Here is a 12,772-nt window from a genome sequence, read left to right on the forward strand (position 1 = left end):
TTATTTGATCAATTTAAAACAAAAATGTTTTAACCTTTGAGAACTTGCATTGAATTCACTGCCTGCCCAGAAAGTTACTTGATGAGCAAAGGACTAGACCTGAGGGTGAGTGGCTTAAAAATGAAAAATACAAGGAAAGGCACAGTAGCCAATAATAAAATTAGAGCCAGGGCCAACTTTCCGCTGCTGTTACTGTTCTTGGAAGGAAAACACACAAAGACTCTACAAATGGAAAAAAAGTATCGCATGATGGAACCAATTAAATAAAATACTATACTTAATTTCCCTTTGGAATATTCTATGATGGGCAAATATGATGGAATAATTTTAGAAACCTCCAAAGAAATTTTATGTACTAATAAACAAATATAGTTTTAAAGACCCTAAAGTAATATTATGAAGGAAAACATTTCAAGTCAACTTCACTTTTTAGGGCAAATGCTGATGATCAGGTGTGTTGGTCAGCTTTTCATTGCTGTGCCCAAAATACCTGACAAAAACAATTGAGATGAGGGAAAGTTTACCTTGGCTCATAGTTTCAGAGGTTCACCGATGGTCAGCCACATCTGTTGCTCTGGGTCAGAGGTGAGGCAGAACATCATGGCAGAAGAGTATCACAGAGGAAAGCTGCTCAGCTCACAGGAGCCAGGAAGCAGAGAGAGAATGGGGGACAAAATACATAATCTCCAAGGGCACGCCCCCAATCACCTACTTCCTATAGCCATGCCCCACCTGTCTATAGTTACTGCTTACTTAGTCCATTCAAATTAGTATGGACAGCTCTCAGTCTGACCATTTCACCTCTGAACATTCCTGCATTAACATAGGCACTTTGCGGTGGCTCACATACAAATCACAACATCAGGTGAATTTTCTAAAAATTATAGAAAAAGCCAAATAAATTATTTAACTTTCACACCCTAGCTACCTTGACCAAAAAGGAAAATTAAGAAGCTTTTGGGATTTCATGGATTCTATAATTCCTTTTTCAAGTAGACCAAGAACTTAAGAAGGGCAAATGTAAGAAATGCTTATAAAGCCAACCAATGACTGGCAGGTATTCTTTCATGAAGAAAAATAGTTAATTCACCATGAAAGAAAATGTGTAGTGATTTCCCAGCTGTTAGAATTGTTTAATAATAACTATAGTAAAGTGTGAAATTAATTGTTTCTAAATAACATATGCAGAATGCAGAAAGGGTAGGTTGTCAAGTAGAACTGTGTAGATTTGTATTATTTCTTGTGGCAAACTGCTAGCAGATTACCAATCCTATTTCCTTTCATTTCTGGGCACACAGCCGATATTTTCCAGTTCCCTTTGTGTATATATATAGCCACAGAACTGACTGTTGGCCAGTGAGATGTGGGTAGAAGTGATGTATGCCTCTTTCTGACTGACCGTTACATCCCTCACACCTTCACTACTACTCAGTTGTTCTTCTGCTAAGAGAATGGAGAGGACTCTGCAAACATAGATGGGAAGACCACAGGATAGAAAGAACCTTTGCTGCTTTGAATAGAGCCACCTGATCAGGAGTACCTACATTAGGCTGTTTTGGGATCATTAGTCTGCCCTGTGCAGTCTCCATTTTTAGGCAGGTGTTAGCTATGTGTAAATGGCTATATCCACTCTGACTTTAAGCAGACAACTGAAATCACTGAACCAGCTGATCTCACTTAAGAAAAGTCTTGTCCAAGGGGATCTTTCAAATTTATACCAGGTTCTCCCAACATTGAAAAGTACCACTGATGGGAAAATTGTTTCCTTAATCATGTTTAACTCAAGTGGAGGTGTTGATATCTGGGTTGCTAATTATCCACTAGTGAAGCAATATGATGGCTCTCTAGTTGTTTTGGAATGTCCCTAAATTTTTGTTTCAGATTGCATCTGATAATTTGCACATAAAGTAGGAAATATCACAATATGTTCCTACATAATTATCAAATAATCTTCTACAAAAACATTTTTTCCTTTAGTATCCTAGGTCAAGAAAAAATCTCCAAGGTCATTTTACACAGTCCCTTCTCAGGAGGCAAGAGAGATCTTCTTTTTTTAAAACTTATTTTGATTTTTTTAGTTGTGGATGAACCTTTGTTTTATTTATTTATATGTGGTGCTGAGAATCGAACCCAGTACCTCACACATACTAGGCAAGCACTCTACCACTGAGCCACAACCCCAGTCTACAAGATAAGATCTTCTTGAGCACCAGGGAAACTGACCTCAGAAACAGTGATTTTAAGCTGGGCATGGGGGTATGCTCCTCTAATCCCAGCTACTTGAGCTGAGACAAAAGGATTATTTGAGCCCAGGAGTTTGAGACCAGCTAGGCAACACAGCAAGAGCTCATCTTAAATAGAAAAAAAGAAAGAAATGTAACATTTCTTATAAGGTAGCTATGCCTGGCAGTTCTGTGGAGATGAAGAGTCAATTAACATATTCCACAAACTTCCTTGAAGAAACCAGCAATAATTATCACCAATGAGGTTAAACATAGTCAAGCACTTTCTTCCTTGAATAAAATTTATAAATATTCACTCATCCAAACTGCTTAATGTTCTACATTCTGATTACTTGAGTCTTGCCAAAAAAAGACACTTAATAAAAGAAAGTCAACTCAGGCAATAATAGGATGCCTCAGACCAAAATGACATTAAATGTTTTTATTGAACAGAAAAAAGATAAAACATGGAAGTTGAATTCTTTGAGCAAAAGCAGCTCTCCAGGTGAAGCTGCTATACTTTGTGCTAAATAACCTTATGAATTGAGAGTATACAGAATACACAGAATATGTAAGTTATCTCAACAGCAAAGGAGAAGGAGTAGAATACAATTTTTAAGATAAAATTGGGTCAAGTGACAACTTTAGTTGCTCAAAATTTCTAGCCCTTATCCACCTAAATTCATATGGTTCTACACATGTGTATTCAGTATGTGCACACTGAATTCCCATTTTAATGGAAGCTGCTTTTAAAAGATTTTTTAAAATTTCATATTTATTTGATGTGACACTCAATGTTTAGAAATCCATATCCAAGTATGTGTGTATGCATTTGCACACACTTTAAAAACCCCAAACCTTTTTTTTTATAAGTAGAGGGGTCATGCTTTTTTAAAGTTAACATTGGTGAATTTCAGTTATTTCTCCTGTGTGTCTAAGAAACTTTATATGTTCTCAATGCACCCACACAGTCAGGTGAGTTGACAGATACATCAAAAATACTTCATGAAAAGAGGGAGGTAGCTCATGCGAGTTGGTAACCTTTTGTGTATTGTTTCCTGCTAGAGCTAGAGCAGGCTGCCTCCCTTTGACATCTTACAGTCAAAGATGAAAGGAAAACTTTTTACTTTGAAGCCTAGTGAGCACAGTTGTACATTTACTATAATCCACCTTCAAATTGGCTTATAATGTAAGATGACAAATACCTTACACCCAGTACACAGCATTAAAAAGTACTGAAGAAACAGTTCATAGACAATACTTTTTTTCATATGTTAAACAGCTTTTATGGGATACATTTCCAGGATGGTTTTATTACCACTTTATAAACATTCTAGGCCAAACGAACAGCACAAATAACATCAATGTTGTCTTTTTTCCAATATCAGTATCAATTACTGGAGGCTAATCCTAACAGATATACTACTTAAGGGGAGAAAAAGAAGAGAATCATGACACATTGCAAAGATAGGACTACAGCATCTTAGTTGTAGGGTTGATCTTAAGGTGCAGAAAGAGGGGACTCTCTAGAAGGTGATGGTGTGGTTTCTTCAGGTGGAAAAACTGTGAGCGTACAAGCTCGAATACCACCAAGGGATTCTGGGAGATCAAAAACTTTATGCCATTCATCTTTGTCTGGATCATATTTCTGCACTATCTCTACCATACAACGATTATTCCAAGAATACCCACCAACTACATAGATTTTGTTTTCAAAGACAGCAACCCCAACATCACTCTGCCCTCTTAACATGGCAGCAATTGGGGTCCACTGGTCAAGGATAGGTGAATAGTATTCACAGCTTAGGACATCATCATAATCACTGGTTCCTCTGAAATGATTGCCGCCAATGACATAGAGCCTTTCTCCCACTGTACACATGCAATGCAGACCTCGGACAGTGGTCATTGGTGCCTTCTGGATCCATTTGTCAGTATCAGGGTCAAAGCACATGAGCTCTTTTTGGAAAGTGTCATGAGTAATTCCTCCTAAAGAATGAGAATAATAGACATGAGGTAAAGAGATCATAAAAATGGAAAAGTAAAGGCTAGTATAGGTAATCACCTTTTAGTTACGTTTTGTGACATAGTATAGTTTATCAGTAGTGTTTTTATAAATATTTGCTCTCTATAAATATTCTTTAGGTTAAAAATAAAGAAAATACGACTTTCATCTTCTTATATAATGAAAAAAAAAGCTTATATTGCTGCAATGACTTTGTTAAATTAAGGACCTATCATACATAAGAGGCTTTATCAAGTAAAATATATATTTTGGCGACTAGTACAGTTGGGTTTGCAGTAAATGCAAACTACATTCACTCCTTACTGCTTTTTAGTGGGCACCCTCTGGTGCTGAACACTGGGCTATAAGAGCACTTTAAATTCCAGGCCCCCATTTCCTCTCTTGCCAAATAAGAATATCCACCACAGTTTTCTCATTAGGATTGGGACTATGAAATGAGATATTTATAAAAATGCTTTAAAAAAGTTGGAAGTCTTATGCAAATAATGTACAAGCTTATAAGAATATACAGAATTGTTTGTTTTTGTGGAGTTTTTGGTAGATGGAATAAGGATGAGTAATGCCATCTGCTACTGGAAAATATATTTAAAAAGTTAAAGAATTGGAATGCTGAATCTATGTAGAAATTTATTTCTGCAGCATTTTGCTGCTCATCTATTAAGTCCATATCATCTAAAAAGTGTATATTCTTATATCACACATAAATCAGTTTATACAATGAATATGAACATATCAGACTGTATCTTTTTTCAGACAAAGCTAATCTTTTTTTTTCTTTTTTTATTGATTATTTAAAGCATTACATAGCTCATGATATATCATCTTTCATACATTTGACTCAAATTGCGTTTTGAACTCCCATTTTCACCCCAAATACTGATTGCAGAATCACATCTGTTACATATTCACATTTTTACATAATGCCATATTAGTGACTGTTGTATTCTGCTACCTTTCCTATCCCCTACTATCCCCCCTCCCCTCCCCTCCCCTCCCATCTTCCCTCTCTACCTCCCCTGCTGTTGTTCAATTCTCTCCCTTTTTTTCCCTCCCTCTTGCCCCTCATAACCTCTTATAATTTTATGTATCATTGAAGGTCTCCTACTATTTCCATGTGCTAATCTTTAACCATATCATTCAAAACTCTACTATCAAGTAGCCAAATGGCAATCACTATTTGCTGTTGCTTTATAGTATTATTCTATGCTTTAAAGAATTCCCAGAAAGCAAAATAGTATTCATTGGTTTGAAAATCAGCTTGCTTCCTTTCCTACCCTTGATTTGGAAGGTCATTTCTGCAATATTTCCCAGTTATGCTAAAGCACCACTAAAACAATTCAGGTGTCATCCCCCCCCCAAGGGGATTTGGAGCTCTCATTATAATGGTATAGCAGCAACACACATACAATAGGTAGATGGTATAAATCATTGACTAGTGGAGCATATGATTTCCTGGATGGCTCTTTCAATATAAGACATCCTATAGTTTCTCATGAATTTAACACCAGAAACCTGCCAATCACACACTACAGGCCTTTCTCTGATCCTTCTTGATTACAGATTTCATAAGGCAGCATTCAGACCACAAACAATCCCTTAATGCCTTTGTTCTCTAATAATGCAATTGCTGGATTAGCACTGCCAGGCCTTCGAATAAGGTAAAAAAAAAAAATGTCATAGGCAGACTGTATGAGTGCCAAATGATAAGAATCTGCCTAACAAAATTAAATGTCAATATCAGTGGTGATCATTACATTAAGCAAGGTTTTCTTTTTCTAAATGCTATAGAAGGATGATTTGAACATCAACAATTTGAGAGTGAGTTATTTTTGGAACCCTGAATAAAGAGTAGCCATTTCAAATTTTTAATAGAAAATATCTCTGCATGTGCCTGAAATACAGATACTTAGCACAGAATTATTCCTGTAATGATACCATAGGAGAACTGCATTACAATGCCAAGGAAAAAAGAAATGTATTTACTATAGATTACACCAAAATACTGAACATTATGCATTATTATGCATGTTTAATGCATAGTAGAGTTTATGTTATATAATTATATATTTCCTTACATAGTTCAGCTAAATTTTAAATAAAATAAATTAGTTGGTGCTATATGTGAATAGTGTTTATTATAATACAGGGTATGGGAACTGGAAAATAAACTGGAGAATCTGAATGCTTTCCAATTTCTTCTAAGCTACATATTTATAACAAGATTGGTTTGCTGCTAGTCTTACAAACTTATAGAATGCCTAAAGCATGTTTACACAAATGTATATACAATAATAACTTCTTAAGCCAACATTAATTTATATTTTGATTATACATTTTCTGAATTATTACTATCAGTATATACAAAGAAGATCATATAGTTAAAAGTACACATATATTGTGTTCACATGATATTTTTTTACCTGAAATATACATCACTCCTCCATACACAGTTCCAGCATGTCCATAGTGAGGCTCACTCATTTTGGCAACATAGGTCCATTCATTTGTTCTTGGATTATAACATTCTACCGTAGCTATTTTAAAAATTCAAAGAAAATAACATGACTTTCAATCTCAAATTTAGCAACTTTTTTCTTTAGGCATAAAAATAATTATATATACATATCTGAGACACATATATGCGAGATCCACGGGTGCTCTTATAACAATTATTGAGATTATATTAATATTAACCATTAATAAAGTGTTACATTAGACTAGATTATATAAGAGTCTAATACATTTCTGTCATTGCAGAAGTAGCTAAGATTTATTTTCCTTGGGAATCTGGTTACATCTTTACAATTTGACATTTCTTGAATTTCTTTGCTATGAAAATATGAGAAGAAAACATGAAAAAATCACAAGTAAGGAAGAACACCTCAATCACGGGTCCCCCTATTGACATACCATATAGGAACAAATATAAATATATATGAAGCAAAGTTATAAACTTAGAGTGAAAGTATATGTACTGTCTGGTTTATGTCCTAAAGCCTATTGTTTTATTTCATACTCAGTATACAAAATATAATGACAATAATTTTTCCACATGTCATGGCAATCAGTACCTCTCTTAACCTGAAGATGATTGGCGGTATAAAATGAAGTTAAGACCTTAATTAGAGCAGATTATGCTAAGTGAAGCCAGCCAATCCCTAAAAAACAAATGCCAAATGTCTTCTTTGATATAAGGAGAGTAAGAACAGAGTAGGGACGAAGAGCATGAGAAGAAGATTAACATTCAACAGGGATGAGAGGTGGGAGGGAAAGCGAGAGAGAAGGGAAATTGCATGGAAATGGAAGGAGACCCTCAGGGTTATACAAAATTACATACAAGAGGAAGTGAGGGGAAAGGGAAAAATAATACAAGGGGGAGAAATGAATTACAGTAGAGAGGGTAGAGAGAGAAGAGGGGAGGGGAGGGGAGGGGAGGGGGGATAGTAGAGGATAGGAAAGGCAGCAGAATACAACAGACACTAGTATGGCAATATGTAAATCAATGGAAGTGTAACTGATGTGATTCTGCAATCTGTATACGGGGTAAAAATGGGAGTTCATAACCCACTTGAATCAAAGTGTGAAATATGATGTTAAGAACTATGTAATGTTTTGAACAACCAACAATAAAAAAATTTTAAAAAAAAGAATGTAATCAGAATGCCCTGTATCAATAGAGTCTGTGCTGATGGAAAGAAGAATAGATTGTTAATCTATTTATACCAAAATAGGAAAAAAAAATAACTAAAAACAGAAATGTTCAAGCCTAGTAAGGAGAAATTCAATATCAGCTGTTCCAGAAACATAGTGGTCCCTTCTTCAGTTACCACAGCAAACCAGTTTAAAGGTTTAGACTTTATTAAAAGAATTTGAGATCTATCCCCAGGAACTTACCCAGATAATACCCAATTAACTACTTTTTAAACTATTTGAAAACTGGAAGAAGTGAAACACCATCCTTTGCTTTAAAAAATGTAGGACATAGCACCTAGCTGAAATTAATACTAGAGGACACAGAAAAATATTATTTTTTTTAATTTTTAATTAAACTATATGAACACTATATGTCAAGAGAGGACTGAACTGTGCATTTGTGTCAGTGTACTCAGAAAGGTGGCTTGCAGCAAATGGAAATAAATTTTTATTTATTCATTTAAAAAAAAAGACCTTAATTAAAGGTACTTCTTATCAGCAATAAATTTATCATCTTTAAAAAAATCATTTTGGAGGAGTGACCTCAACTTTCTTAAATATCTTTCAATCAGTCTGTTATAACCTCAAGATCAGAACAATGACATTCCAGGCAGATGAAAAACGTAATCATTTTTTAAAACGCAGAAAGAAATAGGGCTGCTCTGGGGACTGTGGTCAAAAGCATAAGTCTAGATTGACTCCAAATGTTCACATTATTTATTGTGGACGCTGCCAAATGTTAATACTATTTCTTGCCTTCCTCAACCCTGTTTTTTTTCTTGATAATAGAACCATAACACTACTCATGGAATCACTACACCAAGTCCCCAAAGTAAAAATAATTTTGAAGGTTCCCCTGAAGCTTTGGTCAGCCAGATGATATATTTCTACAGGGTAACACGTAAACAGAAGCATATTGAACATGGCTATTTGATCAAGTCACTGGAATAAGGTCTAGCTACTTAAAGCCAAATGCAATCCTAACAGAGAATCAACCTTTGAATTAGATTCTCTACTTACTAAGTACAGGTAAAAGGGAGGAAAAGACATACACAAATTATTTTTCTGTTGCATCCACTAATTTCATTTCTTCATCAAATTAATTTAATGTAAATTAATTTTTCTCCTACAATCAAACCTATATTTTACCACTTTTCATATGGCTTTACTGCTTTTATGCTTACTATAGGTTTAAATTTTCAGTCTTATTTCAGAGTTTTACTATTTTCATCTCATCTTAATCTGCTATCTTGCTGGTTTTGTTCATTATTTCAGGCCTGGATCCTTACCAACACTATTTATTCTAAATCCTTCTATCAAATAGCAGGATCCTATAAATCTTTCCTCAAAATAAAGGCTACTTTCACAATTAATAACCAGTTAAACTGCCAGAAGACCCAATATATTTTTTTTTACTATTTCCAGGCACTGAATGTCTTTTTAGGTTTTATTTTATTTTTAATTGACATATAATAATTGTACATATTTATGGGGCACAATGTGATGTTTTGATATATGAATACATTTAGATGTCTGTATATTATTATTATGTAATGATCAAATCAGGGTAATTAACATATCTGTCAACTCAAACATTTATTATTTCTTTGTAGTAAGATGACTTTTTAAATATTCATTTCCATTTGCCTTTAGCATGACTTTCGCCTAACTACTAAGCAAATCCTACTGAATGAACATTATTATCTCTTTCTCTCTCTCTCTCTCTCTCCATTTTAACAGGGTGCCTAGCATATTGATTGGTGTGTGGCATTAGCAAAGTAGTTAATGGTAGAATTTTCTATGATAAAGCAATCTAATTACACATAACAGGAAAAAAAAAGTTTTAAAAGACTTCCAGAAGACTATCGTCTTCTCCATCTATTTGAAGTCAAAGACAGGTTTGACTACAGTTGTAAGTTTTTCTTAATGCACAACTCTGCCTTGAACTTTGAAATTTCTAAATCATAACTGTCCTTTCCCATGTCTAATTCAAATGGTCTTGGGATGAATTCCATTAGGCTCCTCTTTTTCTTTCTATGGTGGAGTTAGAAAAAAAATGGGGGGGGCGGGTACTGGGGATTGAACTCAGGGGCACTCTACCACCAAGCCACATCCCCAGGCCTATTTTGTGTATATTTAGAGACAGGGTGTCACTGAGTTGCTTAGTGCCTCACTTTTGCTGAGGCTGGCTTTGAACTCAAGAACCTGTCTCAGGGCTGGGGACGTGGCACAGCGGTAGCGCGCTCGCCTGGCATGAGTGTGGCCCAGGTTCGATCCTCAGCACCACATACCAACAAAGATGTTGTGTCCGCCAACTAAAAAAAATAAAATAAATATTAAAAATTCTCTCTCTCTCTCTCTCTCTCTCTCTCTCCTCTCTCACTCTCTCTTAAAAAAAAAAAAAAAAAAAAAAAAAAAAGAACCTGTCTCAGCTTTCAGAGCCACTGGGATTACAGGCATGCGCCACCATGCCCAGTAGAGTTAGAAATAGTTAATCACTCTTAATTGTTGTTAATATTTTCTGATACAAAAGATAATGATGTTTTTCTGTCACTGAATTATATTTTTTCCTAATAAGGTTCATAAGAATCCATCTAGAAGACTTTCTCACACAGAAGCCTCTAAGTGCAGGATGGATATTAACCACTAATAACAAAATAACTATAAAATAGTTCATCATCCCTAAACTTTTCTTCTTCCATTTAATAATCTGTCTTCTTCAGCTTTTCTAGTCCTTCAGTCTTTTTGTTAGCCTTTAGATTTTCTCTATACAAAATTGCTGTTATTAGTAAAATCAATAATATTTAGTTGAAAAAGAAATGCATCTAATTAAAAAGAAAACATGCTCCTGTTTCTATCTTCCATAATTACAAAACAATCAGATACAGATTGATGCCAATAACTTTTATGGGAAGAGGGGGTAAGGGATGATGCAGAGGAATGATTTGGAGCCCCAAAGCGATGGCTCTATCATAACCTATGAGAGTTGGGAATGATAAGGGGGCAACCAGAAATTTCTAGAGCATGGGTCAACAAACTTCAGCCTGTGGGCCAAATTTTTGTATGGCCCACAAGATAACAATATAAATGCTTTTACATTTTTAAAGTATTGAATAAGAATTGAAAGACTATTTTGAAACATACAAAAAAATATATGAAATTCAAATTTCATTGGTTATAAATCATGCTATTTTGAACCTAGCCTCACCCATTTGCACTATAATAGCAGAATTGAGTGGCAGATTTTGACTCACAAAAACAAAAATAAACACTTCTTGGACCTTTACAGAAGTTTAATGACCACTAATCTAGATATTTGATTTCAGGAGTCTAGGGACCTGGTGTGTGTGTTAGAGAACCTCACCATTTTAAGAATTACACTCAGTTTGGTTATTTCATATTTATCAGGGGTCCTTATTTTCTCAGATGATTCCACTGGGGTCCCGAATTGGACCCAAAGGATGATGTGAAACTTACTTGTTCTTTAAGATTTGACCTGAAGAAAATAATTTGCACTCTGAAGGCTCCCATTGAGCAGGGATGGTCTTTAAAATCCTAGGGTGCTGCTTAGTGTTCAAGAAAAGCCCAGATCCATTAAATAATATGGAGCCATTTTGCACATTTTAGTAATTTTATTGTATATTTATTTGGGAAATCAAACATGTTTTCTATAAGTTATCTTATTACTTGAAATCTTGACTTATTAATATTTAACTGAAGTGAAAGATATCACAGCTGTCATATTCTTCTTCAATATAAAAAACCTCAATGGAAGATCAATTTCTCACATGACATAATTTTGAAAGATGCTAGAAATAACTGAATCCTTTTTTACTTAAGTGACAGCTCCTGTAAGTTTCCCCTAGTTTCTCATTGTAACTAATGTCAGGGAAAGCAACATTTCCAAAGGATTGTATTTCAGCAATAAGCCAGGCCTGCTAGTCTTTCTTTGATAATGTACTATGGACTTAGCTTTTCTTTAGGTCCATACAATCCACACAAAAAAATGATTTTAATAAGCCAAATATATTACAGTGATCAAAAATATCTTACAAATTTTCCAGTTTTCTTTTTATAAATACACAAAGAAAATGGTTATATGTACATGGAAAATAAACAATGTACTGGTGCTAATAAACTTGCTAAACTCCTAAATGACTTCTGTATCAGTCCCTTTTCTTGCTACCCATTGCCACCCCTTTTCCATTGACACAGGCATATGAATATGCCAATGTATTCAGTTGTAAGATAGAAATGCTCCTTTATTATACAAATGATTAATAAGATATTAGTGGGTGTGGAGGGGGATGCATTAAAAAAAACAGTGGCTGGGGAGGCTGAGGCAGGAAGATCAGAAGTTCAAAGCCAACATTCACAAAAACAAAATGCTAAGCAACTCAGTGAGACCCTTGTCTCTAATAAAAAAACAATAGGGCTGTGGATGTGGTTCAGTGGTCAAGTGCCCCTGAATCCAATCTCTGGTACCCAGAAGAAATAACAACAAAAAAAATCCAACAACCTGTGGAGCAGAAGAAAAGTTTAAAAACTCAGTCTCTGGATTGAGAATTCTGAAATATAAACAAAAGTTTTTTTAGAACCCAAATCTACTATTCTGCAAAAAACATTGGGATCAGGAAAACTGAAAAGGGCAGCTGAACATTTTTTTCTTATTTATAAAAAGAGATTATTTTCAATGGGTAGATTCCAGAAGAACTTGTTGATATTATTTACTATGAACAGAGGTAATCAGGAAAAATTACATCACATTTGGTTACCTTGATAATACAGAATATGAAAAAAATGGGACAATCCACTTCTTGCCCCCACTTAA

General features: G+C 34.8%; 1 protein-coding gene across 4 annotated transcripts in view; it reads right to left on the minus strand.

Moving 5' to 3' along the window:
- Positions 1 to 2,655: 2,655 nt before the first annotated feature.
- The window catches only part of KLHL13 (kelch like family member 13), a 197,231-nt gene continuing 187,114 nt past the window's right edge, over positions 2,656 to 12,772 (minus strand). For all 4 annotated transcript variants that reach the window (XM_081277136.1, XM_081277133.1, XM_081277134.1 and 1 more), the window contains 2 exons: positions 6,669 to 6,782; positions 2,656 to 4,211 (listed from right to left, as the gene is read on the minus strand). In XM_081277136.1, the coding sequence (XP_081133262.1) occupies positions 3,724 to 4,211; positions 6,669 to 6,782 (602 nt within the window). In that variant the 3' untranslated portion in view covers positions 2,656 to 3,723. The remainder of the gene's footprint in view (positions 4,212 to 6,668; positions 6,783 to 12,772) is intronic.

The sequence above is a fragment of the Spermophilus citellus genome (genome assembly GCF_964194105.1).
Source record: "Spermophilus citellus genome assembly, chromosome: X".
NCBI classification, from domain to species: domain Eukaryota; kingdom Metazoa; phylum Chordata; class Mammalia; order Rodentia; family Sciuridae; genus Spermophilus; species Spermophilus citellus.